Source organism: Cetorhinus maximus, chromosome 10 (assembly GCF_964194155.1).
Source record: "Cetorhinus maximus chromosome 10, sCetMax3.hap1.1, whole genome shotgun sequence".
In the NCBI taxonomy this organism is placed as follows: Eukaryota; Metazoa; Chordata; class Chondrichthyes; order Lamniformes; family Cetorhinidae; genus Cetorhinus; species Cetorhinus maximus.
The window spans coordinates 96,780,407-96,800,749 of NC_135888.1; the positions used below are offsets into that span (position 1 = coordinate 96,780,407).

Below are 20,343 nucleotides of genomic sequence, written 5' to 3' on the forward strand. Positions count from 1 at the left end.
ATAGGCCTAAACTGCCCAATCTCTCCTCATAAGACAAGCCCCGCATCTCTGGAATCAATCTAGTGAACCTCCTCTGAACTGCCTCCAATGCAACTATATCCTTCCTCAAGTAAGGGGACTAAAACTGTGCACAGTACTCCAGGTGAGGTCTCACCAATGCCTTGTACAGTTACAACAACACTTCCCTATTTTTATATTCTATTCCTTTAGCAATAAATGCGAAAATTCCATTTGCCTTCCTTATTACCTGCTGTACCTGCATATTAGCTTTCAGTGATTCATGCATGAGGACACCCAGATCCCTCTGCACTGAAGCATTCTGAAGTTTCTCTCCATTTAAATAACAAGTCGCCTTTTTATTCTTCCAACCAAAATGGATAACCTCACATTTATCCACGTTAAACTCTGTCTCCCCAAATTTTGGAGAACTAAAGTTCAAAGAATTCTAGCTAAAGCAGCAAGTAGTAGGAAAGAGCAGTGTGAAACATGTAAGACCGCCTTGGTGTGTCTATACTGTAGTGCTGAGCAATTGGTAAGCAAGTCTGGAGCTTTCCCAATGATATTACATAATGATCTCCAAAAGATGCCTAGAGCTATCACAGGATGACTTTCACTGTTATTCTGTTTCTCTGATCCTGTGTCTCCAGAAATCAAGTAACGTATGCTGTTCTGTAATACTTGTCAAATGTAGATATTCTTACAGGAACTAAAAATAGAGGACATATTCTTTTTATAAAGCTATTTGCTCAAGTTAGATGGTTCCAGAATCATCATTGAATAGCTCTCTGCTTGAAAAGTCATTTGAAATTTGGACACATCTGTAGACCTATAATGTTAACTGATGTACTGATATCTCTAGCTGTAGACAGGAATATAGGGACAAGTCTGTTCCATTATTCAGCAAGATTATGGCTGATCTGTGACCTAACTCCATAATATTTGCCATTGCGCCATACCCCTTTATGCCTTTGGTTAATAAAAATCTATCAGTCTCAGGTTTAAGTAACAATTGATCTAGCATCAGTTGACGTTTGAAGAAGAGTTCCAAACTTCTGCCATCTTTTTGCATGTAGAAGTGTTTCCTAATTTCACTCCTGAAAGGTCTGACTCATCTTTTTAACAATGCTTCTCGTGTTAGACTCCTCACAGGCAGACCATGCTCTCTCTCCCCTATGCATTTCCCCTTAATATCTTGAAAACTTTGCTCAAATCGCTTTTTAACCTCCTAAATTCCATGGAATGTAATCCCAGTTTGTATAACCTAATTTCATAATATAAACCTTGGAATCCAGGTATCATTCTGATAATTCTATGCTGCACCCTCTCCAAGGCTGATATATCTGTCAATATAAGGCAGCTTACCATCTTCTCAGGGGCAGTTAGGGATGGACAGTAAATGCTGGCCTAGCCAGCGACACCTGCATCCTGTGAAAAAATAAATTTAAAAAAAAAAAATTCTCCCTATGGTGTGCTGCCAAGAACTGCTTACAGTCCTCCAGGTGTGGTCTAAGCAGGGCTTTCTATAGCTGCAGTATAATTTCTACCCCATTGTATTCTAGTTATCTAGATATAAAGTCCAGCATTGCATTAATCTTTTTGATTATTTTCTGTACCTGTTCATAACATTTATGATTTGTATGCTTGAACCTCTCAATCTCCCTGGACCTCCACTGTTTCGCGCTTTGAACCATAAGTATCTGCTCTATCCTCTTAGTTCCAATGTGGAAGATCTGAAATTTGCACACAAAGAAATTAATTTAACAAAGTTTTGTCAATTCACTTAATCTATTAATTAATATCTCTGTAATTTTATGTTTCTATTTACAGTTGACATTGGAGCCTACCTTTTTGTGTAATCAGCAAACTTGGATATGTGCCTTTCTATTCCATCATCCTGGTTGTTGATAAATACAGTGAGCACTTGCCCCAATGCAGATTCTTGCAGAACACCACCAGTCATTTCCTGTAATTAGAATACCTGCTATTAACCCTACTTTGTCTCCTGCCACTCAACCAATTTCCTAACAAGGTCAATAATTTCCCTTCAGTTCCTTGAGCTTCAGCTCTAGTTAATAATCTCTTCTGAGGAACTTTTTACCACATGCCTTCTAAAAATCCATATAAATAACATCCATAGACATGGTTCACTACTTTACTCACTGCTTCAAAAAATTCAATCAGGTTTCAGGCATGACCAACCCTTTGTAAATGCATGCTGACTCTCTCTAATCAGCTGAAAATTTGTGTTCTTTCCATCCTTAATTATAGACTCTAGTAATTGCCTAACAGCAAATGTTAGGCTAACTGTCTATAATTTCTTGGTTTTCCCCTTCTCTCCTTGAAATAGCAAGAAGATGTGCACAATTTTCCATAACTAAGCGATGGTTCCCAAATCAAGAGAGCTTTGGAAGATTATAGTTAGGACACTGGCAATGTTCCCACTTATATCCTTTAATATCCTAGAGTGGAAACCATTTGATCCTGGGGATTTGTTAATTTTTAGTGTCATTAATTTCTTAATGACTGTTGTTTTGCTTGCATTAATTTTAATAGTCCCTGTCCTTGGATCAATATTAGTTTCCTGGGGTGTTCAACATGCTAATCTCCTCTTCTACTGTGAATACTGACACAAAGTAATTACTTGAAGCATGCCCTTCGTTTCCTTATTTTCATTATTACCATTTTCTGTTTTCAAGGGACCCACGTTACTCCTGACTACCCCCTTTTTCTTAACTCAAAAAAATTGTGTGAATTTTGATATGACTTAGAAATTTCTTTTCATAGCTGTTGTATTTTTCTCAATTGCCAGGATCTCTTTTTTTTTTCTGTTGCTTTTTTAGTTTTATGCTTCCTCTAACCTCTTTAGTTATCCAAGGTTGTTTTTTGGCAAGTAAAGCTCCTGCCCCATAGGGATGTGAGCTGGTTCTATATCACATTAAATTATTTTTATGAATACCTCCTACTGACCTTATATTAATTTTACCCAGTAACATATTTGTCCTGTTTACTGTGGACTGCCTCTATTTCATTGCATTGAAGTTAGCCTTGGCTAACTTAACCTTGAATCTTAATAGCTGTTTCCCATTTCTCCTTTTCAAACGCTATGTTGAACTCATCATATTAAGATCGCCATAAATAAATGTTCATGTACAGTTAGACTGTTATCTAAATCTGGATCATTACTTATTGCTAAATCTAATATGGCTTGCTCCCTTGTTGGTTCTAGGCATTTTGCTGCAGAAAATTAACCTGAACATGCTGAAGAAATTCACTACCTTTCTGATATGTGCTAGTGTACTTACCTCAAAACTTTATGAAAGTTGAAATCCTCTATTAAAACCACTCTGCCTTTGACACATACTTTTCTAATCTTTTCATTTATACAATCTTATCACCCTTGCAGCTGCCAACAGGGGGGCTATACACCACAACTATTACAGTTTTAAATCTTTTTCTGATACTTAATTCTATCTGAATTATTAACTATTAAATTCTCCACTGATTGTTTACCCATTACTATACCCTCTTATTGCAGTAATTTCCTCCTTAATCATGAAAGTTGCTCCTCCCCCTCTGCTGCATTTTGCTTTATATGGTCTGTCAAAGGTCTTGGAATGTTTTATTACATTAATGTTGATATATAAATGCTTGATTGTTGCTGCTGCTTTAGCAGTCACAGTAGTAGTAGTAGTAGTATAATTGAAGTTTACCCATGTGCTACAAGTGGATTTGAAACAAAAATAAGAAAAACACTTAAGTGGTGTAGTGTTACGTTTTGAAACAGAACTGTTGAGGTTCCTGCTTTTGCATACCTCTGAGGACACACTCTGGTTTAGCTTCTAATTGGAATGACATCACCCTTTAAACAGTGCAGCTGTATGTTCCCAAAGAATACACTGAAGTGCCAACCTATATTTTACACCCAGGCAAATGTGCTAGCACTGACAGGTGAAAGCCATCAAGGCTTCTGCTCTGAAACTGTTCCAGTCACTGGATACAATATACATGTCTCAATGGTGATTGAGGACAAATCTGTCTGTAACTGGAATACTAATCCAAAACTTTCTAGGATCTTGGAATGCAATCAGGACATGCTAAGGGAAGTGAGAAGGTATCCCAGCGGGAGTTGCTGAGAAGAAGAGGATGAAAGAGAAACTGTTTGAACATGTTGACTTAAAATGTACCTTATTCTAATTCTTTCTTTATCTCCTGTTTTCCCCTACTGCCAGCATCACTGTAGAAACTGTGGTGACATCTTCTGCAACAACTGTTCCAGTAATGAGTTGGCACTACCTTCTTATCCTAAGCCTGTGCGGGTCTGTGACACCTGCCACACGCTACTACTACAGAGGTGTTCTTCAAATGCTTCCTGAGATGATGAATTCAGCAGGATTTGTACCAAGCCATCAGTGCTAGCCGGTTTAGCTCTACTGCATCAGTAAAGCTGTTAAATAAATTAAGTTCTATATGCCAATATCTTTTGTGAAACTCAAAAGCTGAATATTTTCATGTAACTGTCCAAACGAAAGGGCTTGCATTAAGTGATTGACCAAATTGACACTTAAGTTGAATACTAGAAATGTAATCAAAATGTTTGATATTTTGCTCTACATGTAAGGTCATACACTACCTTTATTACAAAATCTGTCAAGAATAGTAAGATAGATCGCCATTAACCTTCACTTCCAAATATTAACTGCATTCCTGCCTGTTTTCTCCTTTCTTTAATCTCTGCCCCCCACCCCCAAAATGTTTTTACTTGGTTCCATGGCTGATGGTACAAGCTTTTTTACATGACTAATACCAACTGATGTATCCTCCACTCGGCTATGGTCAATACCATTAATTATGGTGGCTGAAGTTAGAAGAAATTATTTTTTAGGTTTGCAGTGCCATAATATTGTATTTGTACTTAAAGCTATTTTTATGGCTCCATGTGCCTTTGTTGGATAACATAAATTGCAATACCTGTATTGATGCTGTAGAATATAGACGTATGAATTTAATTATGTGGCCCATTTTCCTGCTAGAAATAAAATGTTATTCCGCTCTCACTTACACCTTGTGAACATCAAAACAGACAATCTGCTCTGAACAAGGCATAAAGTTCTGCTGTTCTGATACACTAGGGGAAAAGTGTATGCATGTGAAAAACTCAATTGTATGCTTTTAGTGAAGATTCCTCTTTATACTTGGTTCACTGAGTTTTTCCCTCGAATGTGTTAAATCTTTTCTCCATGTACTATTTTTATATTTCTAATGTCTGATACACTTCAATATAAAAAGGATTTAGTTAATTCTGCCAGGACTAATATTTTCACTAATTTTAAGCTTTGCAAAACGTTCTATTGGAAATTACACTTTTAAACATAACAGGTAACTGCAAATTGTGTTCTGCAAATAAATTTATATCTTCAGTCACTAAGCAGAGAACAGAAAAAAATACTATTGCTTAGATGTCAAAGATTTAAAATCGCAAATTCATAATGGCCACTGCAGCTTGTTGCTTTCAGGGGAACAATAAGGTATGGCATCCTAGCTCAACACCCAGCCTTAAAACTAATCCACTGCAGAAATTCAGTTATTCAAAAAGAAAATCTGCATTTTCTTTTTAAGTATTGCTGAAAGGAGACATTTTGTTTTCAAAGCTTTTCGTCTTGTATTCATCAGGACAATACCAAAGGTAAAGGGAACACTAATTTATACTGTATGAGAAGAAGTGCTGATTGGTTGGCAGGTGGACTTGGATTGGTTGAGGTGTTGCTATGGAAAACTCACCAGTTGATGGTGATTGGAAGTTAACTGCAGAGAATTGTTTGAAATTTAAACCAGGCAACTTGACTCTGAGTGGTCAAAACATAACCCTGAGGAATGAACCAGGAAATGGCTGTCACTTATTAGTTTAGCTGAAATAGGTGCAATGTGTGTACATGTTCTTTCCGTCAGCAAAGAACAGGGCCCTGTGTATTAATACATGTGACTTCCAGTACACACAATTTTGCCACACTGCGAGCCTCACTGACTATCCTAAATTGGGCGTCAGTGTAATTCTTAGCACATTGAGGATTATTAGCAAATGTTGTCCAATCCCAGAATCACATTTAACATTGAGCCCTGTGTTTTGAGTTTTGCAAACACGGGCTGGTTGGGTAAGGTCTGTACCTTGCCCATTGCAAACAGTGGAAGGGACATGCTGTTTGATAGGATGCACCAGTCTTTGGGACGTATGACCTACATACCTAGCATCACGCAGGCACTGAAATTCATATACCACATTACTCATTTGTGTGATAGGCAGAATGTCGTCTTGGCTTGACGACAGCACCCTGTTGGTGACAAATGCCATTCACGTTGCTACTGCTTAGCAGCAGAGTGAAACGGCTAACTTCACCCGTTGCTCAAATTTTTGAGATACCTTGCCCTACCAAGGTAATCTGAGGTAGACTTGGCACTTTTCAGCTCCAGGACTTCTCTCAGTGCCAACTGCACTGTACAGCTCCCAGGGCTTCTCTGAGCTGCAAACCACATGAGGTCCAAAGGGCAACTAAACCCTCCTCCCAGTAAACACACAGATAAATTGAAACCAGAGAAACTTCTTAAGCCCCACTCATCTCCATGACACATAGCTTTTCAGAATTCACTGAATGCTTTTAAACTATTTTAACTTTAACTCTCAAAACAAACATCTCTATGGAGTGCACTTCTTTGCAAGCAGTATAGACATCATGTCTCCAGCTCTGCAGCTTAGTAAGCCCACCTGCTGTGTGCTGTTTTATGGCTCCATCTCTTCTCTTCTGACTTTATTAAACAAACATGGGTAACCTTCTGAACTACCATTTTCTTTTAGGTGTTCTGGCAATTTCTCAAGCCCAGCATTTTATTGTTGTGAAGGTAAGGTAACTAATCTTCTCAGATCTAATCATTACCTCTAATATTAATATGAACTAGATGCTGGTCACACTTGCCTAAACTGCACTAAATCATGGCGAGATATAGTCGTACCTCTTTTTGTTGTGGACTCAATCCTGGGGTCAAATCTGGGAACTTATTGTTCCATATGGTTCAGGACCAGACAGAGGTGCACTATTTTTTTTTAACAAGCTAGTCAAATCAAAACATTGATATTTTAATGGAATAGCTATCTAGTAGATTTGATGTAAGATAAAGAACATTAAGCGCAGTGTGTTGGAAAACCACTGTTGTCAGGTCATTGAGTACGGAATGATTTTCTTTTCTCCACCCCAAACCTCTGCCCTCAATCAGCTCCATTCTCCATGTTGAATTCCTCATCCTGGTTGCACTGCTGTAGGCTGTGCAATTGGATATTGGGTAGTTACCCAAAAGGAGCAGGGAGCATGATGGCTGTTCTGGGGGTGTGCTAATGTATCTTATTAGCTGAGCTAAAGCAGTATTGATGGATGCCTGGATACATAGGCTAAAGTTAATGTCAGAGTCCATTTACTCAAAAGAAGCAGTTAATGAGCCATTCAAGGCCTAAGTGGTAAGGGTTCAGAGTTAATTGATAGGAAATCTGAACAGTATTATTTCATTTGAAACAAGAGCTGAGTACTGCATTGCTAAATAATTATTGCCATATTATTCCTAGTGCAAAAAAATACTCAGTCTTTCTGATATCTCTTAACTTTAATTCTGCACCACTGGCACTGCTTTTGTTTAATCTTAGACCGCAAAAGTTTGAACAAACCAAACAGCGGAAGAGAAAAATCAGAAGATTGAGCAAGTATTTGCCAGCAAGATTGAAAATCTCCAGTGATAGCTCAATGCACTGGACAATCAAAAGCAAGAAATCTATAGAAGTATTTCTTCTATAAGGGATGACCACTGTGCTAGTCACTAAATCATTGCCTCAATATTGACAACTGATGGAATAATGGAACTCCTCAGATATTGGCCTGAGTTTTTTGCTGGGGCACAATCGTCAAAGGCACCCATTGAATTGAGACTGCTGAATGCAAAAATTGAATCAACAAATTGATAAGTTAAGGTGATTGATGCAATGAATGGGAGAGAGAGCAAATAAAATTTATCAAGACTTTTTGAATGAACTGATCAACTTTTGCATAAATACTGTACTTTTTGAGATGAACCCAAAAGTTATGAATATGGCTCTAATGGGAATCCATATGATAGCTTGTGTAGAAGTGCACAATCCAAGATCCCCTTAAACATTTTGGCAATATTTAAGATCATGGTGTTGAGAGGGGAGTTCAAGATGACCAAGCCAAAAAAATCACTGTTCATGCAGCCATGCTGAATACCATACCAGAGCTTGCTAATTCATCAGAAGATTGACTTTCTCTAAGTGGCTGTGATTGGTGCATTTTCACAAATCTTGATCATATAGCACAAAATATGGGTGCAGCATAGATTTTCCTTTCCTTAACCACCCCAGTATCCCCCACCCCCCAAACTTTGACCTGAGAGCTGTTTTTTGACTTCAGTTTATGCAGGTAATGGAATCAAGTGCAGAATTTATTTGCATGAAACTTCTGCAGATATATAGAAACAAATTAGAATTGAAAGATTTAAATAGAGATACAAATTTAAAAATGTGAAGGAGTAGGTTCTAATTCCTTTAGTTTGAGCTGACATGGTGCTACAATCCCTGTAGAGATCAATAACCAAAAGAAAACAATCCCCAGGCAACCCCAATGAAAGGAATCAATGGACAATATTTCACTTTAAAAACTTTTATTGTAAGTCAAATCCAAAATCAGCATAACACTAAGCATACATTAACAGGCAAATGGTATTTCACTTGAAAAGATGGATTTCACTTTAAATAGTTCTGAGCCAATTCCTGTGTAGTTTGTTGACAATGTTGTCTTTGGAGTGGTTGTGGGAGGTGTTAAGTGCAGGATAGCAAGACTGCCAACGAACATGAGTACTCTGGAACAAAAATTGAATTACCTGGAAAAACTCAGCAGGTCTGGCAGCATCGGTGGAGAAGAAAAGAGTCGACGTTTCGGGTCCATTTTTGTTTTGGATTTCCAGCATCAGCAGTAGTTTTTTGTTTTTATCTATGAGTACTCTGGAGATGGCAGAAGAAAACTGCAAGGCTTAGCTTCTGGATTGTAGGAGATGCTAGATCTGCTTATGAATGCGTAACATGACCACTGCAAGACAAAATGGCCAGTTAAAAATGGCTGAAACTCTTTCGAGTTATCAACAGTCACAGATTGCAACTCTTTCGAGTACAATCACAGTTCTGGGTTTCCGGAAGTGGGACATGAACCCACAACCCTCTGATTCAAAGGCGAGGGTGCTATGAACTGAGCCACAGCTGCTGAAAAGCCAACATTATCAGCATTAGTAGCAATGAGTAAAGATGTATCCTGGGCAACAAAATGAATAGACACTTTGTTAGCAATAGTAATACTTCAGCCAAGATCTGCTAATGAGTGTGAACTCACTTAAAGGGAAAGTTACTTAAAAAGGTGAAACTCTGTAAGTAAAAACCCATGGTTACTTCATCTCCATCTTTTAATATTTTTACCCCTCAAATAATCTTCATGATTCTCCATGTATTTCCTTGAGACCGGAAAACCCTTCCAAATCATGTCTCATATCAACATTGGGAGTAATAAATAGAGAACCCTACTCTGTGGAGCAAACACCAAAGAATTCCTTCTGTTGGCATTTTCCCAATGCATGGAATTCATATGCAGTTGAAAGAAATGGATTTTTGCAGGTCTCCACAGAAGAACTGTTGTAAATTTTATTGAAAAGAAAAAGCTTATTTATATTTTATAAGTTAGTGGATGGGATACTGATCAATGTGGTACTGGCTAATGAAGTGCTAAATATTGTGAAACACAGCTATTGGGATGAAGGGGGTGGAGGGAAGAAGACATAAAACAGTTTGAAATGTTTCTAGCTGTACCTAATTTGTAATCTTTCATTAAGAATTTGGGAGACCATTTATAATCATTGTTAGGAAATTTAATCTTAAAATGAACTCAATAAACCCCTATCTTTCTGGGATTTGATCTCTTGGTGCAGTGGGATTTTAAAATTTACAACATTTTCCCATACATAGAATTTCCAGCACAAAAACATGTCTTTCAGCCCAGCTGGTCTCTACTGGTGTTTTTGCTCTGCACAAGCCTCATCCAACTCTTCTTCATAACATTGCAGTTGATCATTAACGTTGTCTTCAGCAATGATCCATATAAGCATGAATTTCCAGTAGGGATCACGAAATAACAGACAGGAGTGGACTCCTTGGCTTTCCCCCATCATCAGCTGTTCCCACCCGAAAAGAAAACTGTCCCTTCCTCATTGGGATTTACCAAATTTTTATGAACCCAACAGAAATGTTTTGCTTTCTGAACCACTTGGATAAGTGTATTAAATACCTATAAAGATGTAATTACAATATATATGTTATGTTAATAACAATTACAATTATAAGTTATAATCATAAACCCATTTAGTTCTGGGCACTGCATCATAAAGAATATATAGACTTTGGTTGGGGTGCAGTGGAGTCACCAGAAATACTAAGATAAAAGCAAAATACTGCAGATGCTGGAAATCTGAAACAAAAACAAAAATAGCTAGAAAAACTCAGCAGGTCTGACAGCATCTGCAGAGAGGAATACAGTTAACGTTTCGAGTCCGTATGACTCTTCATCAGAACTAAGAAATATAGAAATGAGGTGAAATATAAGCTGGTTGAGGGGGGTGGGACAGGTAGAGCTGGATAGAGGGCCAGTGATAGGTAGAGGCAAAGAAGAGATTGCCAAAGATGTCATAGACAAAAGGACAAAGGGGTGTTGATGGTAGTGATATTAGCTGAGGAATGCGCTAATGATGACATTAAGGGTAGAAAGCAGGATGAGCGAGTAACAGATAGCCCTAATGGAGGTGGAGTGGGGGGAAGGGATCGAAATAGGCTAAAAGGTAGAGATAAAAGAATGGATGGAAATACATTTAGAAATAATGGAAATAGGTGGGAAAAGAAACATATGTATATTAAAAAATTATAAATTATTGGAAAAGGGGGGATCGGAAAGGGGTGGGGATGGAGGAGAGAGTTCATGATCTGAAGCTGTTGAACTCAATATTAAGTCCAGAAGGCTGTAAAGTGCCTAGGAGGAAGATGAGGTGCTGTTCCTCCAGTTTGCGTTGAGTTTCACTGGAACATTGCAGCAGGCCAAGGATGGATATGTGGGCATGAGAGCAGGGTGGTGTATTGAAATGGCAAGCCCCTCCCACGGCATCTTCCCATGCAACCGCAGAAGGTGCTACACCTGCCCCTTTACTTACCCCCTCTTCACCATCCAAGGGCCCAAACATTCCTTTCAAGTGAAGCAGCACTTCACTTGAACTTCCCTCAATTTAGTCTACTGCATTCGCTGCTCCCAATGCGGTGTCCTCTACATTGGAGATACCAAACGCAGACTGGGTGACCGCTTTGCGGAACACCTACAGTCTGTCCACAAGCATGACCCAGACCTCCCTGTCGCTTGCCATTTCAATACACCACCCTGCTCTCATGCCCACATGTCCATCCTTGGCCTGCTGTAATATTCCAGTGAAGCTCAACGCAAACTAGAGGAACAGCACCTCATCTTCCGACTAGGCATTTTACAGCCTTCTGGACTTAATATTGAGTTCAACAACTTCAGATCATGAACTCTCTCCTCCATCCCCACCCCCTTTCCAATACCCCCTTTTCCAATAATTTATAATTTTTTAATATACATATGTTTCTTTTCCCACCTATTTCCATTATTTTTAAATGTACTTCCATCCATTCTTTTATCTCTACCTTTTAGTCTATTTCGATCCCTTCCCCCCACCCCACCCCCACTAGGGCTAGCTGTCACTTGCTCATCCTGCTTTCTACCCTTAATGTCACCATTAGCACATTCCTCAGCTAATAACACCACCGTCAACACCCCTTTGTCCTTTTGTCTATGACATCTTTGGCAATCTCTTCTTTGCCTCTACTTATCACTGGCCCCCTATCCAGCTCTACCTGTCCCACCCCCCTCAACCAGCTTATATTTCACCTCATTTCTATATTTCTTAGTTCTGATGAAGAGTCATATGGACTCGAAACGTTAACTGTATTCTTCTCCGCAGATGCTGTCAGACCTGCTGAGTTTCACCAGAAATATTGCAGGGCTAAAAACTTAAATGGAGAACAGGTTGTGTAGACATTGCTTGCATTCTTTTGAGTACAGAAGATTTAAATGATGTGTTCAAAATAATTAAAGGATTTGAGACAATAGATAGAAGTAAGCTATTTTCTCTGGTGGGGAAGTCCAGAGTAAAGGTGCATAACTTTACAATTGAAGCTAGGTCATTCAGGGGCGAAGTCAATAAGCACATTTTCACACAAAGGGTAATAGGAATCTGGAATGTCCTTCCCCTGCCAGTCTCCGCAGAAATCTGTTTTGGCTAGGTCAATGAAGAGGTTCAAAACTGGGTTAATAGATTTGTGTTGGATAATGGTATTACGTATATGGAACCGAGGTGGGTAAATTGAGTTAATATACAAATCAGTCATAATCAAATTGAATGGTGGATAAGCTCGAAGGAATGCATGGTTCATTCATGATGTTGCTAGTTGCAGTACCTTAAGGAAAATTTTTTAAATTTAAATTTTTCAACACTTCCTTTCCTTTCTTTTTTGCCACTTCAACACCCCATTCCCACATCAGTTTAAAAATTAGAGCTCAAAGATATTTGCAACAATTTGTGCAAATTTATTTTTACTCCCCTGTCTTTTGTCTACAATCCTGTGAAGTTCCTCAAGGACTTGTCCAACTCCATATTTTAAAATTCTTTTTGGAATCATCTTGCATCACCTTTTCAGGTAGAGCATTCCAGATCCTGAAAATTTCCTTATCCTCATTTCCCTTCTCGATCTTGTGTCAACGATTATAAGGACTGAATTTTCCCAGAATTGCACTAAGTGCGGTAGCGGGTGGGTAAAATGGAGTCCTACCTGCTAATAAAAATGGCGGGTTTTCCCGAGCCTCCCTCATTATATATTCACTCCCGTGAAACACGCTGTTTCAAGGGTGGGCGGGCTCTCATTTGCCCGCTCGCCATCACCCCGCTGTTGCATCACGCCAGCCGCCACCTTTAAAAGGCAGCTGCCATCAAAGCACTCATCACCACCAGCTCACCACCGTTGCCGGGAGACATGGTCAGCAAAGGAAAAAAGACTACAGACCCCCGCTTCAACGATGGGTCCCTCGACTGACTGCTGGGTGACATGGAGGCCCGCCGGGATGTGCTCTGCTCCCACTCTGGCCGCAGGATGGCCAGCAAAGTCACCAACCCAGCTTGGGAGGCGGTGGTCAGCGCGAACCCCTGCAGTGGAGGACAGCCACCCACTGCCGCAAAAGGATGAATGATCACCTTTGTTCCGCCAGGGTAAGTCATTCTTTTCATCATTCCCAACTCATGCACTTTCAAACCCATCATACACCCACAGGGCCCTCAGTTCAAGGGACATCACCATTCACTCTTTCACACACAAGGTTCCTGGCCTCAGGCCTGTCCACTGGATGGAAAACTGGTGGAAACCCCACCGCAGCCATCTTCGGGAGGCCCAATGGGATTAAGTTACCTTCCCGCTGGTGCACTTCCCGCCTCCTTTGAGGGGAATTTCCCCCTAGAAATTCTGGTGTGGGGCGGATGTCCCACCTCTGAGAGCTGCTGGCCAATCAGAGGCTGGCAGCACTCCAGTACTGGCAGCGTCGCCGGGAGTGGTGACCACTGTTGGTACTGCAAATGTGGCCTACACCAAGGATAAACAAAGACCTGAAAAATTTTTCAACTGCTGCCACTACTGTCATGTTAATCTTTTTAAATTCTCTCCCTCCTCTCTTGAAGGCAGTGATTTCTATAGAAGATTACAGGTCTTCTTCCCAATAGGCCATTTTCACATTGAATTTGTGTTGATTGCTGGCAAGGTGGGCATCACTGAAGTTTCATTATGCTCTTGCTTGACATCCAAAGACATATTTACCAGCGGGAGGTTCTGGAGATTGTTCAGGAATGAAAACCATAGCTGATTCTTTTTTCCACAAACCATGGCACTAAAACTAATTTTAAAATCCTGTCACAATCTTGCCTTAAGTCAACTAATTCAGCAGAATAAGTACTGAACCTGCGCCTTCCAGCTCTCTGCCTCAGTTCCACAATCGATGGTGCATTTAACAGCCATTTTTTTTCTTAAGGTATTAGGTGTCAATAAACATTATATCTAAAGATTAAGCGCCTTTTTTATTTGAATAACTCATGTTCAAATTCGGGTTCCAAAGTCCACGCCCTCCTCCACGCCACAAAAACTGGGCAATGAGTAAGAAAGGGTCGATCAAAACAGGGTGAAATATGATGGGTCTTCTTATGTACTGGGCCATTTCAGTTACCATGAAAGCCTGTTAGGAACCCTAGAAAAACTCAGCAGATGGGGCTCTGGCAAACAAGTCGTCAACGGCAGAACAGTGAGAGGAAGATATCCCATCTGAAATATCTCAACAGCTGTTCTGACAGACGAAGGCTGCAGCCGACAAAACCTCCAGTCATCTTGGCTTCCTTGCTATTGCATCATGCTTTGTCCTGTCAAGACATGTGCAGCAGCTGGTGTGCAATGGTTTCTCCACACTAAAAGATGTCACGCACAGGCGTCTTTCTTTCCAAGCACTCTCCCAACCCTTTTGGTGACCAGCAAATGGTGACGGGAGCAGAATTGTGTTGTCTGGTAACTTCTAGTCATAATCTGGCACAGAGGCAGCGGTTGTAAGATGGTCATCTAGCACTCGGACAAGGCAGGGGTGCCTTTCAGCATCTGTAATTTTGCCTGAGCAGCCCTCTTTAGGATCCACACTGCTCACCCCTAATTGGGGAGGGGGCTAGAAAAGGTGCCTTAAACATAATCTGCCTCACCTCTACTGACTGGATAGCCTCCTCCAGAGGAATCACCTTCTGTGGTGGAAACACACAAAAGATACATGTAATAAAGTTTGGGACCTGGAACATGGGACCCTCATGGATGCAGCTGCGAGTGAACATCCAGAGCGTCACCCTGCGTTTGTCACCCAAGAGCTCCAGCGATATGACATATGCTGCTCTACGTGAGACCCAGCGAGCTCGAGAGGAGCAGCTCAAGAAATTCCGAGACAGTTATACTTTCTTCTGGAAAGGGAAATTAGAAGAAGGATGCAGAGTTCATGGAGTTGGATTTGCCATCAGGAATTAATTTGTGAAGCGGCTTCATGAGTTCCCTCCTGGAAGAAATGAGCATCTCATGGCTCTTATCTCAAACTGGCAAGGAGCCAATTCGGCACCAACCCTGGACACTGACGATGAAACCAAGGAAGATTTCTATGCCACACTTGGCCAAGTTCTCTGTGGGATTTTGAAGGAGGAAAGGCTTATTCTTCTTAGAGATTTCAATACCAGAGCTGGAAGAGATTCCAATCTCTGGAATGGAACTATTGGCACTGTGGTGGTATCTTTGACAAATGGACCACAGGAGGCTCAGGTACAGGTCACGATTCTTTATTCAAGCAATTGCAAGGGGAGAACCACCTCAAGGCAGCTTGAGATAACACTCTGCCAAACTACAAGCATACAGCTTATTTTATGCACTACTGATCACGTACAAGAACAATGTTCAAATTCCAATCTTGTCAGCAAAGAGGTTACACCAAACACGCTCTTTCACGCCGGCAGAGACCTCTCCCCCTATCTAGGCTGGGGCCATCTGTCCTTTCCTTATCTGTTGAACAGCACACTTAATCTATGTTATTGTCATCCTCTGACTCCAGTCCGGCTCCCAAGGCCTTTCTGTTGTTTGCAGGCCCTAAATCTGTGCAGCACACTTAATCTATGTTATTGTCATCCTCTGACTCCAGTCCGGCTCCCAAGGCCTTTCTGTTGTTTGCAGGCCCTAAATCTGTGCAAGGTTCATCTGGTAACCTTTAACTGTTACTGTGCTTGGTAGCACTGGCTGCCTGGAGATTTTAAGTAATTCATTCCCTTTCAATAAATTCTTACTGTATTTCCCCTAACAGCACAGAAGGAATTGGAAATTTCAACTCCACTGACATTTTTCTTACTAAATGCGCAGAACATGGGCTTATCGATATGGTCACCAATACCCTGTTCCACCAGAAGAACAAATTCGAAACATCGTGGCAATTCCCACAGTCCAAGTTGGCACCTGATCGATTAAGTCATCGTCCATGCCTGGAATTACAGAGATGTCTGCACTACCAGAGCAATGACAGAGGCTGATGACTGCTGGACTGATCACTGACTTATTCGCTCAATTATGTCCATCGATCTGGCTGTCACACGACGGGTGCAACAGAAGAGCTTGTCCATGAAAGATCAACATCGAAGTTATGAGGGATCCAATCAAAAGAGACCGATTCCAACAACGTGTTAAGGAAAAGCTTTCAAACTTCAATCGAGAACAGAAGAAGAGTGACAACAGTACTTGGGGTGTCCTTAGGCCACTACTATCAATGTCTGCAAAGAGACACTTGGTTTTCTTTCAGGAAACATCAGGATTGGTTTGGTGAAGATGATCAGGATATCAATGAATTGATTGATCACAAGCACTAGATTTTCTGTGCCTGGGGAAATGACTCAAACTCATTGCAAAAGACACTGGCTAACCAACAAGAAAAGGCCAAGTTACAAAGGTGAACCCATGATGAGAAGAACATGTGATGGGCAGACAAGGCAAAGGAAATTCAACATCTCGCTAACATGGGTGATATCCACGGCCTCTTTGCTGCCACAATGACCATTTATGGCCCAAGTACTCAAGGGCCAGCTGTTCTGAGGCCTAAGGACAGGGGAGATCTGATCAAGCAAAGGGAAGCTGTCAATGCCCATTGAGGGAGCATTTTGAAGACCTTTTCAATCAACAATCAATTGTTGATGGGAGCGTTTTCCAATCCATCCCACAACACCCAGTTAGAGATGAGCTCGAAACTCTGCCAATGCCTGTGGAGATGATGAAAGCCATCACACAAATGAAGAATAACAAAGCAGTAACAGGTGATGGAATCCCCGCTGAAATATTTAAGCATGGAGGATAGGAATTAACATTCCAGCTCCATGCCCTTATCCTACAGATCTGGAATGAAGAGGAAGTTCCAAATGATCTTAAGGATGCCATAATTGTGACAATCTTCAAGAAAGATCTTGATCTAACTGTGGAAATTACAGAGGTATCTCCCTGCTTTCCATTTCAGGAAAGATCATTGCAAGAACCCTTCTGAATCGACTTATTATGCTTGCTGAAGAGCTACTCCCCAATCTCAATGTGGATTTAGGCCATCAAGAAGCACGGCTGACATGCATTTTAGAACTCTCCAACTACAAGAAAAATGTTGCAAACAACATCAACCTCTTCACAAAGTGTTCTTTGACTTGACAAAAGTTTTTGACTCTGTAAATCATGTGGCACTCTGGAGGATTCTGCTGAAGTATGGATGTCCTCCAAAAATTGTTACCATCTTTCACCTGCTTTATGATGATATGCGGGCAGTGATCCTTAACAAAGGATGCATTACAGTCCCTTTTGAGGTTAAGACTGGAGTCAAACGCGATGTGTCCTCACCCCAACTCTCTTTTGATCTTCCTTGCTGCCATACTGTATCTGACTAAAGACAAGCTCCCTGGAGTGCAGCTGACTTATCGAACGGACGGTAAAACTATTTAATTTCAGACAACTCCAATGAAAAACTAAGATGACCCCAAACTCGGTCATTGAACTTCAATATGCTGATGATGCTGCACTAAGTGCTGTGTTGGAAATGGATCCCCAGAGAATCGTTGACGTATTCACTGACGCACATGAGAAAATAAGACATATACTCAACATTCAGAAGACCAAAGTCCTCCATCAGCAAGCTCCAAATGCACACACCCCAGACCCATTGATTAGGATTCCTGATGAGTGTCTGGAAAATGTGGAATACTTCCAGTACCTTGGAAGTTATTTTTCACAGAAGGCTGACGTTGATGAAGAAATCCAGCATCACCTGAAATCTGCTGGTGCAGCCTTTGGCCAACTGAGGAAGATAGTGTTTGAAGATCACAACATCAAAACTGAAACCTATCTCATGGTCTACCCTGTGGTTGTGATTCCTTCCTTACTGTATGGGGCTCAAACATAGACAACATATAGGAGGCACCTCAAAACACTGGAGTCATACCATCAACACTGCCTGAGGAAGATCTCACATATTAAGTGGGAGGACAGATGCTCCAACATCAGTGTTCTCTCACAAGCAGGCACCATAAGCATAGAGGCTATAATCATCCACCATCAGCTTCGTTGGGTTGGTCATATAGTTCTGATATCAGATACCAGGCTCCCAAACAGGTCCTCTTCTCCCAGCACAGTTAAGGCAGATGCTCCGGAAGAGGACAGAAAAAGTGCTTCAAGTATGTACTGAAAGTCAACATTAAGAAATGCAACATTGACATCAGCTCCTGGGAGACCATCGCCTTGGATCGAGCCAGATGGCGGCTGTGTCTGTGGGAAGGGTCCCAGCATTTTCAGACCCAACTGTAACAAAATGAAGAGACAAAGCGAGAGTGGAGAAAAGAAGCACCATGACCCGAATTGATAACGCATAGCTAGACATCCCACATGACAACAAATGCCCTACGTGCCATAAAGTATGCAGATCCTACAACTAAACTGCACACATATCTTTATCCATATACAAAAACAAAAATAAAAATACCTGTTAAAACTCAGCAGGTCTGACAGCATCTGCAGAGAGGAACACAGTTAACGTTTCAAGTCCATATGACTCTTCAACAGAACTAAGGACAAAACTTTTTTTCCCTAGTTCTGTTGAAGAGTCATACAGACTCAAAACGTGAACTGTGTTCCTCTCCACAGATGCTGTCAGACCTGCTGAGTTTTGGATTTTCAGCATCTGCAGTATTTTGCTTTTATCTTTACCCATATAATTGGGCACAGAATGTGGGGGGCTTCAATGTCCATCAGCAAGAGTGGCTCGGTAGCACCACTACTGACCAAGTACTAAAGGACATAGCTGCTAGACTGGGACTGCGGCAAGTGATGAGGGAACTAAAAAGAGGGGAAAGCCTACTTGACCTCATCCTCAGCAATCTACCTGTCGCAGATGCATCTGAGTATGACATCACTGCACAGTCCTTATGGAGACAAAGTCCCGTCTTCACATTGAGGTTATCTCCATCTTGTTGTGTGCATTAACACCATGCTAAATGGGATAGATTTTGAACAGATCCAACAACTCAAAACTGGGCATCCATGAGGTGCTGTGGGCCATCAGCAGCAGCAGAATTGTATACGACAATCTGTAACCTCATGGCCCAGCATATCCCTTACTCTATCGTTACCGTCAAGCCGCGGGATCAACCCTGGTTCAATGAAGAGTGCAAGAGTCCATGCCAGAAGCAGCACCAGGGATACCTAAAAATTAGTTGTTAGCCTGGTGAAGCTGCAACACAGGACTACTTGCATGCCAAACAGTGAAAGCAGCAAGCAATAGACAGAGCTAAGCGAGCCCACAACTAACAACTCAGATCTAAGCTCTGCAGTCCTGCCACAGCCAGTCATGAATGGTGGTGGACAATTAAACAACTCACTGGAGAAGGAGACTCCACAAATGTCCCCATCCTCAATGAAGGGATAGCCCAGCACATCAGTGCAAAAGATAAGGCTGAAGCATTTGCAACAACCTTCCGCCAGAAGTGCTGAGTGGATGATCCATCTTGGCCTCCTCCTGAGGTCCCCAGCATCACAGACACCAGTCTTCAGCCAATCGATTCACTTGATATCAAGAAATGGCTGAAGGCACTGGATACTGCAAAGGCTATGGGCCCTGACAACATTCCAGCAATAGTACTGAAAACTTGTGCTCCAGAACTAGCTGTGCCCTTAGCCAAGCTGTTCCAACACAGCCACTGGAACACTAGCACCCACCTGACAATGTGGAAGACTGCCAGGTATGTCCTGTCTATAAAAAGCAGGACAAATCCCACCCAGCCAATGAATCCACTCTCGATCACAAGCACAGTGATGGAAGAGGTCATCCACTGTGCTATCGAGTGGCACTAACCCAGAAATAACCAGCTCACTGACACTCAGTTTGGGTTCCACAAGGGCTACTCAGCTCCTGATCTCATTATAGCCTTGGCCCAAACATGGTCAAAACAGCTGAACTCAAGAGGTGAGGTAAGAGTGACTGCCCATGACACAAGGCATTGTTTGAGCAAGTGTGGCATAAAGGAGCCCTAGCAAAACTGGAGTCAGTGGGAATCAGGGGGAAAACT

The 20,343-nt window shown here is 41.3% G+C and overlaps 1 protein-coding gene across 1 annotated transcript in view; it reads left to right on the top strand.

Annotated features, from left to right (window-relative positions):
- rufy1 (RUN and FYVE domain containing 1) overlaps window positions 1-5,297 on the top strand; it is a 71,462-nt gene extending 66,165 nt beyond the window's left edge. The window contains exon 18 of the mRNA XM_078550809.1: window positions 4,230-5,297. Coding sequence (XP_078406935.1) covers window positions 4,230-4,373 — 144 coding nt within the window. The 3' untranslated portion in view covers window positions 4,374-5,297. The remainder of the gene's footprint in view (window positions 1-4,229) is intronic.
- The last annotated feature ends 15,046 nt before the right edge of the window (window positions 5,298-20,343 follow it).